The following is a 23,971-nucleotide window of genomic DNA, read 5'->3' as shown; positions in this document are numbered from 1 at the left end:
GCTTTTAATAGCAGCTGGTTAGCTTAGCTTAGCTTAATTTAGCTTTGTGGATTCTCCACTTTTTGTTGCAATCTCACAGTGAGGTACTATTAGGATTTGTTCCTTGATCTAAGGACAGAGGTATTGTATAATGTACAGATTGGAAAGTCCCAAGAAACCAATTCATTATTAGTGATATTTGGCTATAAATGAAATTAACTGATGGATAGGATTGATTAATTATTTGTAATGAATTAAAAACCAATATATATGTTTTTTACTACTGCCCCTGCAAATATGCATGCATAGTTCCATCACATATATATTTTTCAGTTTTATAATCCCAACAAAAAAAGATCTCAACATCATTGAAGTATACGAACAATTATCAGAAACAACTATAACCCATAAATCCCTTTTTTCGGTACACCATTGCATTTACCTAAACATAACAATTTAAAAGGTGTGTAATGATAACTTTAAAAACATTATTTATACAGCACATTTCAAAACGATTGTCTCGAAAACTTTTGTAAAACCTTTTAGTGAAAACAAATAAAACATGGATGAAGAGAAACCCGAATGGTGCATCATTAGTTAAAAGCTTTAATAACACGGTGAGTTTTTAGAATGGATTTCAAATATTTCACTGATTCTGCCAGCCTCAGATTCCTGGAGCGCTCAGAGCTCTGATTGAGAGGAGTTTTTAGCCTGGTTTAGGGAACAGCCATCTGAGCCCTACCCGAGGATCTGTAAGGGAACAACACGTCAGGGAGGTAATCAAGAGCCAGACCGTTAAGAGCTTTAAAAGTAACCAGTCAAATCTTAAAATCAATTCTAAAACAGACAGGTAACCAGTGAAGAGAGATTAAAACAGGGGTGATGTGGTCTAGCCTTCTGGTGTTTGTTTAATTATGCAGAAGTTGAAGGCTATTTTGGCTTAATCCAGAGTAGGGAGTTACAGCAATCCATACGTGAAGAGATAAAGCCGTGGCTGACTGTCTCCAACTCAGACCGGGAGACGATGGACTTGACTTCTGAAATGATACGTTACTGATAAAAACATGATTTGTTGATTAAAGAGATGTCGCTATCAATCATCACACCAAGGTTCATTTCTACAGGTTTTATATTTGAGGACAGGGAGCCGAGATGTATTTGCGGAGATGAATCAAAGTCTGTTAATTTCTCAGGTACACCCACAAACCAGCTTTGGTTCTGTTGTTCTGTAGCAGGTGAGTCATCCACTTATCCCATTGTCAGTGGTTCCATCCTCCTCGGTATCCTTGCTCCTGATGCTTTAACTCCTGCATAGTGGCTGGCTTTCAACAGTGTGTACGTTTTTGTGACAGGCAAATTACAAAGTGCTTTTGAAAAAGTGCTGTTTAAAGTCAGCACTTACAAAATCTAAACTTAATCCACAGTCCATTCCTGTCATCAGTGGAATGTTTTCATTAGTCAGCAATTTATTTAACCAAATACTGTACTGTATAGTTGTCTCGATTGACTTACATCGAAAAAAATATTCAATCAATTCCGAGAGTCAGATAAATGTATTTTCCTCTATTAAGTTGGTGTCAGGATTGGGGAGTAATGGATTACATGTCATGAGCAGTAATTGTATTTGATTACAATTACATACAAAAAACAAGTAATCAGTTTACTGGTACATTTAAAAAGAAAAATAGAGATTAGCAGGATTACAGTGTTACAATACAATTTGAAATAAAGATCAATATATTATAGGTATTTTCAGGGCTGATGCGGAACAGGTTAAAAACGAATCAACCCAAAACAGATAATCAAAATAGGCGGGACAAGGCAGAAAGACAGGAAGTAAAACACATAGTTTCAGAAATCTTCAAAATAGATCCAGAAACAGATAACCTAAAAATGAATATCATGACAGACTTGTTCCCTTGTCTCTGCCCCCCGGCCCCATGTGGAGATTATAGGCTACGGGTGTTACTGAGTGTCTCTCAAAGATTCAGCGGTCAAGTGTTGCATGTTGCTGTCCACTGACTGATTGACTGACAGACAGGCATTACACAGGAGTAAACAATACACAGTAAGTCATACTAATAAATAATAACGCTTTATTTATAGCACATTTCATGCACCAGGTGCAGCTCAAAGTGCTTTGACAAATTGGCACACATTACAAATTAAAGCAGAAATTCACCTCAGATCAGATGGTGAGACCTTTTGGAAACATGCAGCATAGCAACATAATATAACAGTTTGACAGTTTAAAGAGCCTGTGACAGCATCCCAACAACTGTTGTGCAATGAAATATTGGGCTACTAGTAATCTCGAACCGTCAGTTTAAAAAAGAAAAAGCGATACCGTTCCGTTAAATTATAATAATTTCGAACATCGCGGGGAAATTCCTTCGACTCATTTTGAAGTTTTGGGGGAAGCCGGAAGTGACGTCAATGCGGGAACGCTTCACTGTGCGGCGAGAGAGCCAAACACGGACAAAGTGTGTTGTCATGCGTATAAATGGTGAATTACTGAGTTTAGGCACGTTAATAACGTTTTAATGAAGTTGACTACAGTATATTCATATTTGTCAGTGCTTTCATGTCAATTCGGCGAACATAAACATAAATGATCGTGGTGAAGATGATGATTACATTAGGATTAAAAATCGGTAGTGAGAGCTGCTGAATTTCCTCCCGTCGGATGTGATATAAAAACAAATCGATTATTTTTGTAGTTGTAAACTCAAGTGGATGAAACTACATTTATTAGTGCTTTCATGTCAATTCGGCGAACATATGATACATTAAATGATCGTGAGGATGATGATTAAAAATCGTTTGTTTCTGCATTTCCTGATGAGAAAACAAACCGATGCTTTTTGTAGTTGTAGTACACCAACATGGATTAAAAACGTGTGGTTTTTTTACCACAATGTTGGGGAAATTAATGGATAAAATGCACGGATTATTATTATTATTATTCCCACTCCGATCGGGACACTAGGTCCACCGTTTCCCCGCAGCGAGGCTCCCCCCGTTGACAGTTTACGTGGGCTGGGTGCAGTGGCGGACTGGCCATCGGGACGAATCCCGATGGGCCGGTACCGAAGTGGGCCGGTCGGATAAGTCACTAGCACATCCCCCATAGGCGGCGCGTGAGGCTCAGGTTTGGGAAGGCTAAATAACTTATTTTACCTGACGCTGCCCACCTCCGGCGTCTATAGAAAAGAGATCAACTCAGTGTGCGGAGTTTAAATCTCTCAAGTCATATTACAGGATAAAGGAAATACAGTTTAAACTGCCGTATGCAGAGAAGACGCCGACGTGTCGCACTTATCATTCATATTACATCATCAATCAGATCATCGATCATATAATATCATAATATATCATATATCTCCTTATCTGAGTCAGCTTCTCCAGCCGTATCTGGCCGTGCAACACTTACAGTGTCACATACTGTATGCAGAAGTATTATTTTTAGCAACACATTATGTTGACGAAACACTCGAGTCAAATGTAATTAAAGTCAGATCCACTCGTGTCTTAGACGTGAACGCGCTCTCAGCTGGTGAGAGAAACCCTGGCTTGATTTACCGAGTTGATAACCAGCGTCGTAGGACCGCTTAGCGAGATCTCGTTTGTTAGTTTGTTGTTGTTAGTTTGTTTGTTACTCAAACATATCCAGGGATAGTTGAACTGGCTTCGTAGTGCAGGGCACAGGTGGCTAGCAGCGCTAATGTCAAAGACACAGACATTATACATTATATTTGTATTTTACCAGGATGCAGTGACACAAATATTTACATATTTACATTTACTATCTACAGCACCCGCCGCCCCTGACATCCCCCACTCCCCCCGTTGACAATTTACTAGCGGTACCGAAGTGGGCCGGTCGAGAGTCCCGGGATGATTTTTAGTCCCATTCCACCACTGGCTACATGACCGTATGATCGCCCATATTGACGCACCTCATTCCCAAACTTCTAATAGATTCAACATAAACCGATCTTTCAGCCTCATATGAGCTCTCAGACACGTTCAACATTAAACTGTCTGAGCTGTCTGAGCTTGCTGCTGTGTGCGCCATCGTGCTTTACATGCAGATGCTGGGATCCTGAACGGTGCAGCTGGAGCGCTGTGCCCGCAATGACGTCACACGTCATTTGGCGGGACTTGAAGAATCCCCGAGAAGATCCAGAAAATGGTCAACATTGAAGGGCAGATTAATGGTTATCAAAGTACAAATATCCAAAATCAGTTCAGTAACGGTTTTCAAGGGGACAATATTTACTCAAATTGATAGGTTTGGATGATGGGGGAAACTCGTGTCACAGGCTCTTTAAGAGACACAAGGAGGCAAATTGTAAAATAAAATATAATAAAAGACGATTCCTCTCGGAAAAATAAAGGAAGACATAAGACAAAATGAATAGATACAATAAAATATAAAAACCTACAAAATACAATTATTATTATAAAAACGTAATTTTAATTTAAGGTTAAACGCTTAAAATACCTACTTAAAAGGAAATGTTGCGAATACAACGGTTAAATAAAATGATGTAAGTAAAAACCCATAACATCTATGAAAAAAATATATAACAATAAATTAATAGTAAAAACTCAATTCAATTTTATGGGGGGTGTCGCTAATAAAAAGCTGTTATAAAAAGATATGTGGCTTTTGTTTAAAAATGTCCACTGAGTTGACCTCATGACCTCTCCTTGACATCGAATCGGTGAGCACTTTAACATTGGTTTTACCAATCCAGAGGCCATAATGGACATGTGAGGCACAATGGCAGCTGTCAATCTTACAGATCTACAGTGAAGGTGAAAGGTCTTCTGAAGGACAGAGACTGGAGGCAGGGCAGTTCTTCAGACGTGCTTCAAGGCAACACTTGAGACATTGTCTGGGTGATAAACCCCAGAGGACGTCTGCTGGTACAGATTTAGGTTGTGTTGCACTCTTTCCAGACGTGTGGGTTGCCCATTAATACACACTGTCCTGTTTTTGGAATCCTCAGGAGGGAGGAGCCGATCACAACCTCTAAACTGATTTTAACGTCCCTTTGTTGCCTAGAAAATAGGCCAGAAAAGGTGACTCAGAAAAGGTGAGTTGGCAAAGTTTTAAAATGTCAATCTGGTCAGGTTGTCTGTTGAGCATAATTAATGTATTCTCTCAAGTGTCCTGGAAAACTCATTGACACACCAATATCTATCTAATGCTGGCGAAGATTAGCCAACATAAACCTGCTTTCGCCCCCCCTCCCTTCTCCACCCCTCCCCCCCTTCTCTTCTTCTGTAGTCCCCAGGGCCCAGGAGTTCAAAACTTTTAATCTCAATCTGTCAGGATTATTTTTGTCATGTCACGTGTCTATGTCTAGGTGTGGGTGTTTTTCCGTTCTCCTTGTCATGTTTTCCTCCCTGTATATTGTCTGGTCTCTTTTCCCTGTGTTTTCATGTCTGTCGTTAGTTTCCCTGGTGTGTCTAATTTCCTGATTGTTTTCACCTGTCACTCCTTGTGTGTCTCCTGTGCTCATCAGTGTCAGCCCCGCCCCTGATTGTTCCCACCTGTGTCTAGTTACCCTGTGTTTAAATTCCCCTGTCTACCAGTGTTCAGTGTCAGTTTGTATTGTCTCTTGTCATGGTCAGGGGCCTCATTTATAAAGCGATATAGGCTCAAAAAATGGCGTACGCCAGTTTCTACGCAATGTTTGCGATTTATAAAATACTAACTTGATGGGAAAACGTGCGGTCCTCCACGCAAACTCTAACCCATGCGTACGCACTAAGCACAAAAACGGGAGAAACGAGAAACTGCGACACCGCGTTGGCAGAAGGAAGAATGGAGAGAAATGTGTGGAAATAATACCATAAATAAAATGTTACCTCTCATTTATCATATGAAGAATTCATTTTCAAACATTGATTAAAGCCAATCTTAAAATGATTTAACAAATGCCTGTTTGAGACTCCTCAGTGCACACAAAAATATAACTTGGAGAAATAAATAAATACGGATATGTTATTGAAAACCATCTCGAATATGTTGTGTTAATGTTATGAAATGTTTTCTCATAAATGATGCGGTAAGCAGAAGGACAGAATTACGTCTAAACTGACGCCGTTTTGCATTTCTATAGGTTGTAGATACGAGCATGGTTTTATACTATCACGTTTAATCGTGTTTTATGCCGTTTGCCAAGACTTGATAAGTCGCTCGTAAAACACAGGAGGTATGGAAGCTAAGAACACCATATGTGGTAAATTGTACAGCTGATATAACACAACACATTAGTTGTATTTCCTTTAACTGGTGGATATAGGGTTGCTGCGGGGGGGTTGAGACGCACAGGCTGCAGTGGAGACGCTGCGCACAGCTGATCGACAGCTGGGACACAAACCACCAAATACAAAAACATAATTCAGATCCAGTCGTCATGACTCCACTCCGGAGGGATTCCCCGATCACTTCTTACAGTCTCTCATCAAGGGGGGGGTCTCCTGTCCCCGGTACAAACACACTGCCTGAGGAAGGCTATGTGTATTTTTTTTGTCATGAACCTTTTTCGGACCACTTATTTATTTATTTTGGTGACGATCCGACCTCCATGCTGCTACTCTGGTTCAAACTGCATCCACCAAACAATATGATTTATCTCCACCTCCCCAAAATAACCAAAATCTGACACGGTGTGAGATGTCTTTTTTAGCTGTTCTGTCGTCATTTCCTGCGATCTTCTTCATAAAGTCAGTCAGAATGAATGAATGAATGGGCGTTTCTTTGACTATTCATAGGCAAATATGGGCGTTACGTGAAGCCCGCAAAAGCTGCACCGCATTTCGAGTCGGTCGTGATTTATAAAGGGAAACCGGCGTAGGAAGTGCCATACGCACTTTCCTTGCCGGTACGCAATGTTTGGTGAATCGGGAAGTGGCGGAAAATGTATGGACCTATATTTCGGATTTCTACAACGTAAGCAACCTTCCCACGTGAATCCTACGCACAGCGTTATACATGAGGCCCCTGGTCTATGCTTTTTTGTGCTCAAGAATAGTTGTTCCTCACTACGTGAGCGATTTTCCTTTTGGTCTCATTTTTTGTCATCTCATCCTGAGATTAGTTAGTGACCTTTTTTTGTTCATCGTGTTTTTTTTGGAAAAATAAAGTATCTTACCAATACTTTACCTCTGTCTCCCTGTCTGCAATTGGGTCCAACATCCTAAGTGCCTGAGATCGTAACACAATCAGATCCGATCAGATTTTGAAATCCCATTTTTTGTGATCCAGGATCAGACAAGTCGGCCACATTTTGTCCCTGGAGTTTAAAGCAATTCAGGATAGGATCACCCTGATCCAGATTACGACTTTTCAAGATGACTAGATCCTGAATATCAGTGCTTTAATCCTACTGATCGCCATCTTGTGGATATGAAAAATAATACAAGGAAGACAAGAGACCACATTGCAGAGACATCGATTGTCCGCAATTACTTTTGAAAGGTGATGACAGATGATGGACTTTTTTTTTGTTGAAGATATTTTTAATTTAATCTAAATTACTTTTGTGTTTGACAATCTTTGTTGTGAGACTTTCATGAGCATAAACATTTATGTCATCAACATTTGGTTGAAAACAAAATAGGCCACCACAAACGTGAGCAAAAAATGAAAAATAAAATGTATTTTCCATGAAGGCTAAAAATTGTGTATTATTTCAGTTAACAAACGTTGCCATCTAATTTAAATTGAAACATTTTAAAATAAATTGTAAAGTACATTTTGCTCTGGTAATCCACTGGAAATCCACCCCTCTGGTGGGATCAGGATAATCCAGTTTTTTGGGATCAAACTGATCCCAATCCTGTGTTGTCGGTTTTGAACTACCCGTTTTGAAGATTTGATCCAGATTAAAGCTTGGATTGGATTTCCTGATCTGATCGGATATCAAAGTGATCCTAATCCTGTTTTTTGGTTTTGAACTCCCCAAAATCCAAATCTGATTTGATAGGGATTCAAAGTTTTTAACTCCTGGGCCCAGGTGATATAATGATAGAGGCTGTCCCATCCCACCCCATTCTCTATAAGCAGTTTATGAGAAATAAAGGATGCTCTATCATTTAATTAGCTGATTCAAAAATGTCAAATGAATCATGCTAATCCGGCCTGACATAATCTACGTTCTACATGTCTCAGAGCACCAACACATTTAAAACAGAGAAGAAGAAATAAAGGATTACTTCATGAACTCAAAGAGCGTCTGGGCTTTACGGGGGAGTTCATCTCGGATCCGTCTTAATGCCCCTGTGTGTGATGCAATAATGTGTTTTAAAGGGTAGCAGGGGGAACCATTGCCCTAGCCAAGTGGTTCTCAAACTTTTTCTGTCAGGCCCCCCCCTTTGGAGAAAAAAAAATGTCGGGGCCCCCCAACACAAATAGTCAGGCTCAGTGGCAGCGCCAGAGATTTATTTTGGGGGTGCTGTGGGGTAGCTTGACGTTTCATAGAGGGTGCTCAAACATTTAGGGTTTCCCATTAATGTACCGGGCGCTACAGTGGAATTTTCTACTGCAACACTCCCCACGCAAATACACAACGTACCCGCGACTGTTACAATGAAGGCTCGATAATCAGCTCACGGCATATAGGTGTAAGCAGGGGTAAAGTGCTATTTTTATAGGTGGTGTGTGGACCTCACATAGGGGGGTCCGGGGGCAAGCTCCCCCGGGAAGATTTTTAAATATTGAAGTTAACCCTTTGATACACAAGCTATGGAAACCCCCTCTAAGACACAACATGGGTCAAAAATGACCCATATTGACTTACAGTGTTATTTAATGCATGGTTGAGTGTTTCTTTGCTATATTTTTGGAAATCAACTTATTTCATCATAAAATATTCATTAAATATCTTGTTTTTGAAAACCCTAAATCATTACTTTTGTTTCTCCTTTGTTAATTACTAAACTAAAATAGTTTTTATAATATTACATCAAGTTTACAGACATTGGTCGAAAATGACCCATGTATGCAAGTGTGGTATTTAAAAAAAAAAAAAGACATAGGCCTACTGTAATAATGATTTTGTCAAAAAACATTTTAGCAGTGATTTGGACCAAAGAATAACACAATTAATATTTGAAATGTTTATTTGTCACTTTGTCACACTCACACATAGCATACACCATACAACTGATACAATTAATTTTGAACTTTTTGAACTGTTAGTGAATCTGTATTGTTACTGCAGTGAACTGTGGTGAATGCTGAATGTTTAAAATGAACTCATGAAACAAACTCATGAAATGAACTCATATGAGTAAGTTGCAATCTAGTGCATACATGCCTCACAAATCACAACAACATGTTTGTGCTCCTTGCACACAGGGCTGGTGCACTTGGAACACCAGCTGCTGGCTTTTCGATCTTTGGCAGTTGGGCAGATCTTGCACCTCTTCCTCTTCACTTGGCCCTCCTGTGGCTGGGTGGTGGCTGCGCTTACTTTTTTTAACCCACATCTTTCCATTGCCTCTGTAATATGGGTTTGGAGGTGGGACGTGCCCTCCATGCGTCTCCTCATGTGTGGCATGACCAGCTCTTTGCCCAGCTCCTTTATGAAGAGCCGCCGTGCATTAGTCACACCACCCATGTAACCAGGGTGTTGTGCAGTGTAGCTGGTGAAGGCGTTGAGGGTGGCAACATCCAGCACATTGTGCCAGAGCACCATGGGCCACCTCCGTGTTCTCCGCTTGCAGGTGTACGTGCGAACCATTTGATCCATTGTGTCCACTCCTGATTTTGTGTGGTTGTAATATTGGATCACTTCTGGCTTCCTCTTAACACTCTGGTCATCCACTGCTGTGTCATCATGCATTGTGCTTAGCAGCACAACAGCCTTCCCCTTTTTCGGGACATAGCTCACCATTGTCATGTTGCCACAGAATCCAAATTTGGAGCTGTACTTCTCTCTCAGTTTGTTTGGCTTCATGACAGGTGGTATGTCTGGCTTGTTCTGGCGAAGAGTCCCCACAAGCGTAAGGTTCTTCTCTAGGAGCTTCTCAGCCAAAGGAATGCTGGTAAAGAAGTTATCCATGGTTATGTTGCGACCTATGAACAGAACAAAAAAAATGAATGGTCAATTTAGTCAACATGTAATTCTCTAAATTCTAACATTAAAATAAACCTGATGGAATATTGATTATTATTATTATGGAGTACTGCATTGTATTTTATTCCATTCTATGCTTATAAATTAATCAATTTCTCACAATGGTAATACAAAATGAAATAGACACTATGAGAGAGTGGAAAAGTGATCTAGGTATTGTGCTAGAACTTCAAGAGTATATTCACTGTATGTATACTCTGTATTCTATATTCACCTGTGTGTCTTATTCCGCTGGACAACTGTTAGACAATATTCTCGCCAAGGTTCCTCTGAACATCCTCTCCTGGCTGTCGCCCTGTATATATCATGCCATTGAATGCATAATGGACCCTTGCATCGCACATCCAAAAGATTTTGATCCCATATTTTGCTGGCTTGCTTGGCATGTATTGTAAGAACTTGCACCTTCCACGGAATGGCACAAGCTGCTCATCTATAGTGACACAATCACTGGGGACGAACACTTTCTTGCAATTGGCCAGGAAACAGTCCCACACATATCTGAATGCAGCCATGTGGTCTGTTTCCAGTCTAACAGCCCTAGTCCTCTTATCATCAAACCGTATGAGGCGGCGGATATCCTCATATCTGTGGAACCCCATGGTGGCCTTATACATCGGATTTTGCAGGGGATCCAGAAAGAGCTCCCGCAAGGCCACATCCCAGCTCTTGTCCCCCCCTGCAAGGAGGGTCAAACCAATAAATGCCATGAATTCCACTTTGTCGAGGCATCTCCACTCTTTTCCTTTTGCTGCTGCGGCTCTGCGTCCCTCTAAGTTAGTGCATCTTAAAACCTCCTCTATGATGTTATCACTAATGAACAACTCCCAGGCATCTTTTGGTGAAATGATTGTTGAACCAGATACGGGTCCTGGACACCTCCTCAGGATGTTATGGGTTCTTGCTCTGCCTTGAGTGGGGGGTTTCTCATTCCAGTAAGACCCCTTTTTACTTAGCCTATTGGCCTGGGTCTGAGTTTCCTCTTCAGAGGACTCATCAGACGAGTCTTCTAGCTCGTCCAAGGAGTCTTCTTCATCACCAGCAACTTCAGCTTGACCCTGTGGCACATAGTCTACGTCATCATCAGAGAGGTCAGACTCAGAGTCAGCATCAAGGATTGCTCCATCTTCCTTATCCTGTTCTTGATGTAACATCTCGATGACCATTTCAGCCGTGAAACGTGAATGACGAGCCATACTCTGGATGAAGAAAATCAAAATAATATTTACAACATCAGTTGATAAATTATACAGTACACTTTTCTAATTGAAGTTTTATTTTGTTGCCCTAGCTGACATTAGCTTATACCTTTATATGACTGTATTTAAATGTATTTATTTATTATTATGTATGTATTTCCAGATTGACAAATGGGTTGAAAATAGTATAGCGTATTTATTGTGTAAGACATGATTACATTTCATACTTGATCTGGCAAGAGAGTTGGCATGTATGCATTAGCTAATATTAGCGACCGCGATCTAGAATTGACCTAGCTAACACAAGCTAACATTAGCTAGCTAGAATAGAATATGCTAATGTGATGCTAGCTAGAATAGAATATGCTAATGTCATATTTCTCTTTCCCAACAGGTAAGGATAATGTTCAAATGTTATGTGCAGTTATCTTAGGTAAAACAATTGTAAAACAAGACTTACATGAATCAGATCTGAAGACGCAGCCTGTTTCCTTCTGACAAGAGTGGAATGTGAAATGTTGTCCAGTTGTTTAGTTCTGACCAGCGCCATATTCTGACAAGTGAAAAGTTGTCCACAGTAAAAATGTTCCTAACTGCACACATTTTATAAATCAAAGGTTCCTATCAAATTCACACTTGCACGGGTCATTTCTGACCCATGTGTGGCAACTTTATGTAGTGATACAAAACCTATTTTAGTTCCAAAATATAGACAGAGAAAATGAAAAAAAAATGATTTATGGTCATCAAAAACAAGATATTTAATGAATACTTTGCAATATTAAATGATGAAATGAATAGATTTTAAAAGATATAGCAAAGAAACACAGCCATGCATGAAATAACATAGGAAATGAATGCGGGTCATTTTTGACCCATGTTGTGTTTTAGAGGGGTAGTCGTACAAAAATGATTTTTATTAAAAAAGTAAAAATGAAAATAACAATTTGTGATGATCAAAAACAAGTTACTTGAGGAATTCCTGGAATTCTGAATGGTGAAATTAATTTATTGCAAAGATATTTACAATTAAAACCCTGTCGGGTCACTTTTGACCCATGTTGTGTATCAAAGGGTTAAAAGCATCAATCTGGTGCACTTTGAGAGCAAAATGAAGAGATCTATGGATACATTTCTCAACACCCATATGAAACAGAACTGTAAACAAATTTACTTTTTCTTTATGGATATTTTACAAATCACTCCCTTTTAAACTTTTTTTTTTTTTTAATGTCATATAGTATTTCATACCTGTTTTTTATTTATTCTCTTATTTTTTTATAACTATAATGATCATATAAAAGTGTGTCTCGGAAATAATTGTTTACATTAATGGTGACCCAAACGTTTGAGACCCACTGAGATAACTTAGATTAAAGTTAACTATCTAAACACTCAGAGAGTCCTTTAGCTCACTGAGTCACTCAGTCTGACAGGAGAGGACTCTCCTCCACCTTGTTGTTGAAAAAACTCCTTATATCCGTTAGCATAGCTCGCTAGCACCAGAAGCTAACAACAACGATCTCCGGTACCGGTAGGCTCTCTCTCTCTCTCGCTCGCACACACACACACAGAGCCGAGCTTTAATGAAACACAGAGACCCAGACGTAATAGTACTGTATCATATTATTTTCGAATCAATCATTGTTCAAAATATGATTCTTTTTTTAATAACCATTATTCCTCCTGGTTTGTCGCGCCCCCACTGTCATGCCTCTGTGCCCCCCACTTTGAGAACCATTGCCCTTTATTCTGATAGCACCCGAGTGTCCACTTCCACTCCACTCACGCACACAAATATATTGTCATTGATGGTTTTGACCAAAAAAAAATATTATCATAATGAGTTTGTAATGTATTGAGCTGAGGACAGAGATCATATCATTGGTTGCAGGGCAGTTTGCATAACTCAATTAAAAAGTAAACATTGATATATGCTTACTTCTGGAAAACAAATACATGTTTATTTTCTTGCAGTGAAGAGAATATTATAAAATAATATGTAGTTCCTCACTAGAGTTAAAGGTTTTTTTTAAGGGGCCCTCTTGTGCTTTTTGGGGGTTTTCCTCTGTAGGTTGTTGTGCATGTAAATAGCCTGCAAAGGGCTCTGGTTTCAGACAGAGGGTGAAAAGAGGTGCTGCAGCACAGGCAGTATGAGAACAATAAAGAGCTTTTTGAACATTAAAGCATGGAAAAAAAGTCACAGTTGAGGCGCAACATACAAATATGAAAAATGTGCACATTCATTTGCATAATAGGGCCACTTAGTTTGTTTGGCATGTTCAAGTGTAATTTTAATATCAGGACTCCACATCGTAATCAAAATGCAATGTTATTTTCTGTTCTCTTAAGTGATTACAGGGCAAATAAAACAACACTCCTCATATGCAGCACAACACAATACAGTTTTGACGCAATACAAAATAAATGTACACGGTGACTTTTACAAGTCTAAAAGTGACCGTGGCAGTCATAAGTATGTGGGTTGTTCTTCCACTGCCGTGGAGACCATCACAAATATCTAATGCAATATCTCTTAAATACATACTGTATACATTTTGTATTTCGTGTATGGGTAAAACGATAGTTACGTATGTAACTACGGTTCTATGAATACTGGATGACCGCCAGAGGCGGTGCTTTAGCACTGGATATCTTCTGTCTCGCGCATGCGCAGGTCAAATATTTATATCAACAAAGTCACGTGTGACCTCGTATGACCCCGGAAGGCATAAGTTCCGGTGCCGTCAACGAGTTCAGTCCTATGGAATCTTCTCGCAGAAACACGAAATGCCGAGTGACCAAGAACTCTGGCGGTCATCCAGTATTCATAGAACCGTAGTTACATACGTAACTATCGTTCTATTTCATCCTTACTGACCGCCAGAGGCGGTGCTTTAGCACTGGATGACCTATACCAACAGAGTCACGAGGAAGTCTGAGTACTCACCCTATAAGGATGGCCTAGGCGGACTCTGCAGGAGGACCACACCCAGCGGGTGAGGGGCGGTAACATTCACCCTGTAGTATCTGGCGAATGTGCTCGGAGATGCCCATGTGGCCGCAGCACATATGTCCTCCAGGGGCACACCTCTGAAGGTCGCCCATGACGTGGAGACACTCCTGGTAGAGTGGCACTTTACTCTGGGTGGCAAGGGACGGTCATTCGCCTTGTATGCCTGGGCAATGACGTCCACGATCCAGTGGGACAAGCGCTGTTTTGAGAGCGCACGGCCCCTTCTAGGACCACCGTAACACAAAAAGAGCTGGTCAGACTGACGCATGCCTGCGGTAGTCTGGACATAAGCTCTAAGGGCCCGCCCCGGGCATAGGAGTCTTGACCTCTCTTCCCCCTCTCCTGATGGGGGGTCAAACCGTGCCAGCTGGATAGGCCGATTAAAGTGAGAGCGTGCCAGCACCTTAGGGAGGAACGCTGTGTTTGGCCATAAGGTGACACCTGAGCCATCTGAGTTCCACCTCAGACACGAGCTGTTCACTGACAAGGCCTGAAGCTCGCTTACACGCTTTGCTGAGGTGATGGCAAGAAGGAAAGCAGTCTTGGCTGAGAGCCACCTCAGATCTGCCTCTAACAAGGGTTCAAAGGGAGGCGAGCATAGGGCATCCAGCACCAAGGGCAGATCCCATGTAGGGGCCCTTGGGATGTTCGGGGGGGCGAAGTCTCAGTGCTCCCCTTAAAAAAAGGGATACCAGCCTATGGCTCCCCACTGTGCTGTTGTCAACCCTTGCATGTTGGGCTGATATAGCCGTCATCCAGGAGGGACTGTAGGAACTCAAGGGTAGTAGGCACCGAGCAATGTACTGGGTCCTCATTTCGCCCTTGGCACCAGTCAGAGAACAGTTTCCACCTGTTTTCGTACTGTCTACGAGTAGATGGTGCCTTCGCATTGAGAATAGTCCTCCTGACAGGCTCTATGCAGTCGCTCAGCAGTGGGTCGGGCCCTCCAGTGGCCAGACCCACAGCTGGAGGCGGCAGGGGTCGGGGTGCCATATTTGATCCTCCAGCTGAGACAAGAGGTCCTTCCTGTTGGGGAGACGCCAAGGTGTCCCGCAACAGAGTCTGTGCAGCAGGGAGAACCAAGTCCTGGCTGGCCAGAAGGGGGGCACCAGAAGAAGCCTGTGGCCCTGATGAAGCACTCTGAGGAGTGTTGGTAGGATCAGGTGGAGGGGTGGATAGGCATAGAGGAGACACCCTGGCCATGAATGAGCCAGGGCGTCCTGACCCAAAGGGCTGGTTTACTCCCTCAAGGAGAACCACAGGAGGCAGTGGGTCGACATCTTCGAGGCAAAGAGATCTACCTCTGCTCTGCCGAAGAGACCCCAGATGTTGGCCACCACCTCTGGATGAAGCCGCCACTCCCCTGGTGGAGGCTTGTGACGGGGAGAGGGAGTCTGCGACTTGGTTCTGCTCTCCGGGCAGATACATTGATCGTAGGCTGGCCAGGCAAGGAGCTGCCCAGGTCAGGAGAGTCTGGGACACCTCTAGCAAGCGTGCAGATTTGGTGCCCCCTTGGTGGTTTATATGATACACCGTTGTAGTGTTGTCCGAGCGGACAAGCACATGCCTCCCCCTTAGGTATGGCAGGAAGTGCCTGAGTGCTAGGTGCACAGCTCGTAGCTCTAGCACATTGATGTGTTCCGTGCCATCCAGAGCGGACCACTGCCACGGCTGTCCTGTTTTGCCACACCGCACCCCATCCCGAGAGGCTGGCATCTGTCGTAACGGTCTCTCTGCGGAAAGGGACGGAGCCCATGGCCACGCCCCTCGACATATATGACCTCTCCCTCCATGGGGATAGAGTGGAGAGGCACTGTTGTGACACCCTGATTTTTCTGTGCCTGTGCAACTTGGGGTCTAAGTGGAGGCCGTTCAGCCATCTCTGCAGGGGGCGCAGTGACAACAAGCCCAAGGGAATGACAGTTGAGGCAGCTGTCAGCATGCCCAAGAGGCGGAGAAACAGGATAAATGCCAGAGACCTGCCCCTTTTGAAGAGGGGAAGAAGCTGGAGGATGTCGTCCAGGCGCTGATCAGATGGACAGGCCCGCATAGTGACTGTGTCCAGAGCCACCCCAATGAAGGTTAGGACCGTAGCGGGCCGGCCCCCTCGTGGGATACGGAGGTCCCTGGCGGGCACCGGGGTGAGCCGGTGGACGGGAGCGGCCTCGGGAGGCAGATGCGGAGCCTCTCGGCCTACCGGGGGGGGGGCATGTCTCTGCGAAGAGCTGAGAACTGTTGCCTGGTCTGACTAGCTTGAACAGTCCGTTCGAGCACCTGTACGGCAGCTGAACCGAACAGTTCCCCGGGCTCCACTGGGACAGCAAGGAGAGTCCTCCTACATGCCTCTGATAAGGGTGACTGTGCCAGCCAAACCTGGCGACGAGTCTGGACGAGAGTGGACATCAGGCGCCCAAGCTCTCTTGACATCAGAGCAAACGCCTGTAATGAGGCGTCACTGAGGCTGGTAGCAGAAGCGCTAAGAGCCTCCTGCTGCAGGGAAGCCGAGAGGGCGAGCATGAGGTGAGAGAGGGAATTGCCTATACGGCCCATGCGTGCCGCTGCATCATAAGCTTTAGTGAGCAGGTCATCAGTGACCCGACATTGGGGTCGAGGGCACCTGGCCTCCGACCTCAGAGCTTCGTCAGGGGAAACTATGAGGTGGTAGGCTCCACAGCCGGCATGTGGTCAAGACCGACCTTTGCCGCATCTTGCATGGTTGCTAGGGCTCGGCCATCGGACGTAAGACGGGAAAGAGTCTTAGTGTCCCTTCAGCATGCATGTAACTCCCTCAGATACTCACAAGAGGGAGGAACTGCAAGGGTGGCGGGTGCCAAAGTGCGCCTGAAGAACGCACTGGCAGGCGCCGTTTCGGGCTGCTGTACATCCAGCTGCTGGCGAGCCAGTGCCATGCGGATGACGGTACTCATGGAGCCGACATCCGCCCCCTCCGAGGATGCATGAGCTGAGGTACAGGAGCCAGGCCCAGAAGCCTGGGACGGGCCCCTCTCCGTCATACTCATTAAATTGAGTGGCTGAAGCTGCCATCGAGAGCACATCGTCCTCTGGAATCAGTTCAGCCATGGGTGGACTGGGTGCAGCGGCGTGCTCTGTACGGACACCAGAATGGAGAGCCAAGAGGAGTGACTTCATCTGGGCAAGCTCAGTAGTGAGTAGGTCCACCCTAGAGGACAGCCTATCAGGCTTAGTCCTTTTCTTGGGCGGGGCACCAGCAGCCTCTGCTGCCCGACGCCTAGGACGGGTAGGTTGGGATGTAGTCGACTGTGCAGGGGGAAGGCCACCCTCAGTCAGTAGTTCAACCCCGGCTAGTCTAGCAGCTCTTACCGCACGAGGCATGATGGTGCAATTCATGCACGAGTCCTCCGAAAGGACTCAGATGCTCGAGGCCAAGACAAGAGGGGCAAAGGTCATGCAAGTTAGCCTGAGCGAAAGCACTCTGCTAACTGGAGATGGAACGGGTATTAAACCAACTGTGTGTAGTGAGAGGGGAGCGGAAGCACTCTCTTCACTAGCGCTGCAGCAAGTTAGCTTTGAGCGAGAGCACTCAGCTAACTGGAGGATGGAACAGAAACCAACTGTGTGCAGGGAGAGGGGAGCGAAAACACTCTTCACTAGCGCTGTAGCGAGTTATCTTTGAGCGAGAGCACTAAGCTAACTGGAGGATGGAACAGAAAACTATTTGTGCGCCGTGAGAGGGCGAAGACACTCTTTTCACTAGCGCCGTAACAGTTAGCTTGAACGGGAGCACTCAACTAACTGGACGATATAACAGGTAAGGAACCAAATGTATGTAGTGAGAGGAGTGCGGAGACACTCTCTTCACTAGTGCAGTAACAGCTAGCTTGAACGGGAGCACTCAGCTAACTGGACGATATAATCAGGTAAGGAACCAAATGTATGTAGTGAGAGGAGGGCGGAGACGCTCTCTTCACTAGTGCAGTAACAAATTAGCGAGAGCCCTCGGCTAATTTGTACACAATTATCTCATTAGTTTGAGAATATATAGCGCAATAAACTGTAGCGATCTCACCGGCTGACGTGCAGGAGCATCCGCTCTTTACCGATCCGGAGCTCCTAGGATCCGAGCGGTGAACACCGCGGTCCCCTCCCTTGGGAGGGCGGACAGCTAGCTCGTCGCAGCCTTTGGAGGGCGAGCGTCTTTCTAGCCCGCAGCTCCGATCTAGATGATCACAAGGCTACAGATAGCGATGAGCTAGGATCTTAATTGTTCAGTAAGCTAGCTTGGCTTCTACTCATAAAGTAGTAACCTGCGCTGCGAGAAGATGAAAAAGGACTGAACTCGTTGACGGCACCGGAACTTATGCCTTCCGGGGTCATACGAGGTCACACGTGACTTTGTTGATATAAATATTCGACCTGCGCATGCGCGAGACAGAAGATATCCAGTGCTAAAGCACCGCCTCTGGCGGTCAGTAAGGATGAAATAGAACTGTGTCAGTCACAGAACAGACAACCAAAGGGCAGGCCCAAAATGAATGCTTTGGTCAGGAAAAAAATGATCCCAAACCGATGTGCAGAACCTTTAAAAAATGTTTATATTACTGCCTGAGATCGAATGCTGTGGTTTTATTAAATGTGCCAACTGCTAGGACTGTCTTAGGGAAGACAGCTTTTAGATGCGCAGCTCCTCTGTCTTGGAATAGTCTGCAAATTAAATGGAAACTGAACAATCTGGTGCCACTAAATGTTGTTAAAGCTCGGTTGGATGCTCGTCAATCGGAAGCTATTGGTACCTGTTTATGTTGATAATTATGTAAATGATGCTGTATATGACCTTTTGTTGTTCTATTTATGTTTTTATGTTTCATGTGGAACTACTTGAGCAGGTCTCCCTTGAAAAAGAGATCAATGGGATTTATCTGTATAAATAAAGGTTTTAAATGAAATGAATATTTTGCCTGATCTCTTTCCCAGACCAGAGTGGAGGCTTATGTGTTGGCGGCCAACATTGCAGATGCTACACATGTGCAGATTTTGAAATATACATCCATGATACTCTGCCTCCGCCCTAATATAATAGAGGTGAGTTGCATTCTGTTTGTGCATAAAAAATGAAGCTATTTCTGGCCCTACAGTGAAATAATAAATGTGCAGAGCCTTAACTGTTGCCAATGAATCACACAGATGTATTGCAGTTTTGCCCTGCAGCTATTTTAGTTTTAAAAGTGTAACATCTGCTGTGGGGAGCGAAAAAGCCGACGAAAAATATGTTGTTCTTATATCTGTACAGCTGAGGAGGCTTTTATTGTTGACTTTCAATATTCCCAACTGGTTCATGATGAAGTGGTATGAGTGCTGTAGAGATGATGCAGTAAACTGAAACATGCCACATCTGTCATCATGATTCCAGGGATGTTAGTGACACAATGCTACATTGGTGGTGTACTGCTGAGATGCAAAGATTTATTTTAATTTCTTTGATCAGCCTGGAGGTGAGGTTCAGATATATTTAGCAAACTATTTTCAGATGGATCAGTTCTTGTAACTGCATTTGGGCCAATCAGGGCGAGCCTACCTGAATGCGCGCGTAGGCACACAGTATATAAGGCGGCTACGCCTCCTGACTGTCATCCTTTTCTCTTCAGCGAGCAGGACAACACCTGACAGAGAAAATTAAAACGTTTGAAAGAAGAAGAAAGAAGTTAGCATACCTTCATGGAGTCGCCACTTCTAGAGACTCGGGCCTGTCCTTCGTGCCCTGGCTTAATAGCGGGTGCCGATCCCCACCACCTCTATCCGTATCATACAAGTTAAAACATAATAGAGAAGGATTATACTGTAGAACAAACATCTTCTGTGTGAGGTTGGTAAAATAAGGTCATCCTCGTACATTAGTTAGTTTGCTAGTTAGGTAACTGTATGCATTGTTATTGTTGATTTAAATTAGCTATGCTCGACGATGCAGACAGCTAGCGTCACAGTAGTGTTGAAGAGATTAACCTCACTATAAAATCTGTGTATCTGAAAAATATGAATCTAACATTTCCAGATGGTTCCAGAAATAACGTTAACGCAGATATTGCAACATGGTTTGTTGAGCTGGAGTTGATTATTGAAGCTTACTGGTTAACGTTACCATCACAATAAACGAACAAACCCAAACGTTGTTGTTTTTATTAATATTATTACCAATACTTACCAAGCATTTTATTATCATTACACTGGAGAAACCGACTTATTGTGGCAGCAAAACCTGAACATGTAACTTAATGCCTGCATTTAAGGACGATAGCATAGTCAATGCTTTAGGGACAAGGAAATGATTTGTTTAAATATTAGATATGACGTTATGTGTGCTTCTGTGACAATTAAGCCTATTCATTGCATTACATTTGTTAAAAATGTTCGTCTTTTACGCTTACATGTGTGTTACAAATGAATGTGAATATGGCATAGGACACATATTTAATTTGACTGTTTCATGAAAAACTATTCCAAAGTAACAGTAAAATAAAAAGGACCCCAACTAGACAATAATACACAATCCAACTGATAAGATACAGTCAGGGCTGTGATATCCAGCACTTTAAAAGATAATCCAAAAGTTTATGACATGACGTTTGCATGTAAAAAGGTCTGTGACCAACACATTGTTACTTTACTGTTTGTTTAAAGTTCCCAGGTGATGCAGACAGACCAGAGGATGCTGACCACGAGAGACAGGCCTAGTCCTAACATCAGTGAACTTCAGCATGGACTCAAAGGTACAAAGACCCCTTTCATACTGTACAAAGAATCGAGAAACGTTCTGGTTTAAATAGATAAAGTAACAACTATAATACACTGATATACATGCCATTAAACACTAAATACTGACATCAGGGAAGTTGACTGTTCCTTCCTTGCAAAAAGTTACATTTAGATTTAACAAGCAACAAGATTTTTTTGTCAGCTTTCACATGTCAATGTATTTAAGGCAATTATTATTTTACTTTGTGAAAATTACTACCATTTGTCTGTAAAAACGTGGTAAAAGTGGTTCTTGCAGTGAGACAACCCAACAGCATGATTCTATATTTACACTAAGTTCTGATGACATCCATCCATCCATCTTCTCCCGCTTATCCGTGGTCGGGTCGCGGGGGTAGCAGTTCCAGCAGAGAGCCCCAAACTTTCCTTTCCCTGGCCACATCAACCAGCTCTGACTGGGGGATCCCAAGGCGCTCCCAGGCCAGCGAAGAGATATAATCCCTCCACCTGGTCCTAGGTCTACCCCTTGGTCTCTTCCCAGCTGGACGTGCCTGGAACACCTCCCTATGGAGGCGCCCAGGTGGCATCCTAATTAGGTGCCCGAACCACCTCAACTGGCTCCTTTCGACGCGAAGGAGGAGCGGTTCAACTCCGAGTCCTCCCGGATGACTGAACTTCTCACCTTATCCCTAAGGGAGACACCAGCCACCCTGCGGAGAAAACCCATCTCGGCCGCTTGTATCCGCGATCTCGTTCTTTCGGTCATGACCCATCCTTCATGACCATACAGTTGGTGAGGGTAGGAATGAAAATGGCCCTGTAGACAGAGAGTTTTGCCTTCTGGCTCAGCTCCCTTTTCGTCACAACGGTGCAGTAAAGCGACTGCAGTACCGCTCCCGCTGCTCCGATTCTCCGGCCCATCTCACGCTCCATTGTTCCCTCACTCGAGAACAAGACCCCGAGATACTTGAACTCCTTCACTTGGGGTAAGGACTCATTCCCTACTTGGAGTGGACAGTCCATCGGTTTCCTGCTGAGAACCATGGCCTCAGATTTGGAGGTGCTGATCCTCATCCCAGCCGCTTCACACTCGGTTGCGAACCGATTCAGTGAGTGCTGAAGGTCGCAGACCGATGAAGCCATTAGAACAACATCATCTGCAAAAAGCAGTGGTGCAATCCTTAGTCCACCGAACTGCAGACCCCCTCCCCCATGACTACGCCTCGCAATCCGATCCATGTATATTACAAACAGGATGACAAAGTTCTGATGACAGTTGAATATTATTTTAATAATAACATATATTTTAATGTTAATTAACTGCAGACTGTTCATTCATAATCTGATTATCTTTGTAGTACAAAGTGATGAATTTCAAAAACACATTCAAATAATGTTGTATTTATTTCTACAGCCCTCTAACGCACCTATTTGATTAATAACACACTTACTCTGCAATAATGTCATATGTGTTATGTTAGGAAAGGACATACCTGAAGGACACAACTGCCTCACCGTTTCCTCCGAGGGGCAAGAAGACAATGAAAAGCTGATGAGATTAAAGACCAATACAGGATATTCACTAAGAAGCTACACTTTTATTGTGAACACAAAGATCTGCACACTGAATAGTGTGTAGTCAAACAGGACCATCATGTTTGTGACAGCTGTGCCCAGTATGAGCTCACAGATGCAGTTAGGTGGTTTCTTCATCAGGCCTGGTCCTCCTCCATCAGGCCTGGTCCTCCTCCCAGAGAAAGGCCGCTCCACCTCAGTCCTCTCCAGCCAAACCCACAGACAGGACATCCATCACGCTGAGGTTTCTCCCAAAGTCTCTGCAGCTCCTTGGACTCCACGCTGTCTCAATTGATCCACACTGTGAATATGAGAGGGGGAAATGTGTGTAATAAATGCTTTAGAGTTTAGACAATAAGAAATATGAAGTTAACTGTAAGGAGTGGCTCAGTTCTTTTAAATAAACAATACTATTACTGTATTTCAATATCTCACGTCTGAAAGTTTCATTTAAAAGAAGAAAAGGCACATATTTGAATCTTTGCTGGATCCACTGTTGAATTTACCACAAGATATATATTTTAGAAACCTGAAGGCATTTTAAGATTTGTATGCAAGTATTATCCCAAAACTCAATACCTTAGATTATTATAGAAAGTTTTGCTGAATAGTTTCATGTTCACTTACCTTAAGCAACGTAAAATGTGAAGACCGGGAGCAACAGATGTAGGTTAGCCGCCTAGCATCACAGAGCCGCACTGCTGAGCATGTTAGCACAGCTAGCTCTGGAACTTCCAGCTCGGTGGCAGGAGGTTCCGCTTCTTTGGCCTCATGTGGATCAGGCTGGAGCAGACGGGAGTTAGACTCTGACGTCACTGTCGAGCGGTTAGTGGCCGACACCGCCTACTTAGGCTTCTCTGCAACTCTGCAGAATCTTATGGGTGACGTCTCGGACACTACGTCCATTTGGTCAAATAACCATTTGAGCCTCTGGAGCTCTCCTCCCTGAAGGAGCTATCATTGAAAACAGCTTTGCTGCTTGCCTTGACTTCGGCCAAGAAGAGAGTGTGCGAGCTGACCGCTCTGTCGGTGCACCCGAGTTGCCTTTTGATTCGGGGTGACCATAGCAGGGCGACACTCAGACCGAACCCATCCTTTGTTCCCAAGAACCTAAGGAGTGCGTTCAGGTGGAGGTCTATTAGACAGCTTTAGTCTTCCACCCCATAGTGGGGTCAGGGAGACTAAATTGCACCTCCTCTGCCCAGTTTGTGCGCTGGCATGTTATGTAGCAACCAGGGTCGGCGTCATGGGGGGTCATTCGCGGGCCATTCCCCCCCAAATGAGTCACTGTGCCCCCCCAACGCAGGGTGGGC

The 23,971-nt window shown here is 43.7% G+C and overlaps 1 protein-coding gene across 1 annotated transcript; it reads right to left on the bottom strand.

The window, feature by feature from the left end:
- Nucleotides 1-9,280: 9,280 nt before the first annotated feature.
- On the bottom strand, nt 9,281-10,376 carry LOC117554351 (piggyBac transposable element-derived protein 4-like). The gene is made up of 2 exons (XM_034228752.1): nt 10,354-10,376; nt 9,281-10,078 (listed from the first exon to the last, which is right to left on the bottom strand). Exon 2 carries the CDS (start codon nt 10,062-10,064, stop codon nt 9,303-9,305), a length of 762 nt encoding a protein of 253 aa, XP_034084643.1. The 5' UTR covers nt 10,065-10,078; nt 10,354-10,376; the 3' UTR covers nt 9,281-9,302.
- Between the last annotated feature and the right edge of the window lie 13,595 nt (nt 10,377-23,971).

Source organism: Gymnodraco acuticeps, unplaced genomic scaffold, assembly GCF_902827175.1.
Source record: "Gymnodraco acuticeps unplaced genomic scaffold, fGymAcu1.1, whole genome shotgun sequence".
NCBI classification, from domain to species: Eukaryota; Metazoa; Chordata; class Actinopteri; order Perciformes; family Bathydraconidae; genus Gymnodraco; species Gymnodraco acuticeps.
This window is presented reverse-complemented; position numbering and strand designations above follow the sequence as displayed.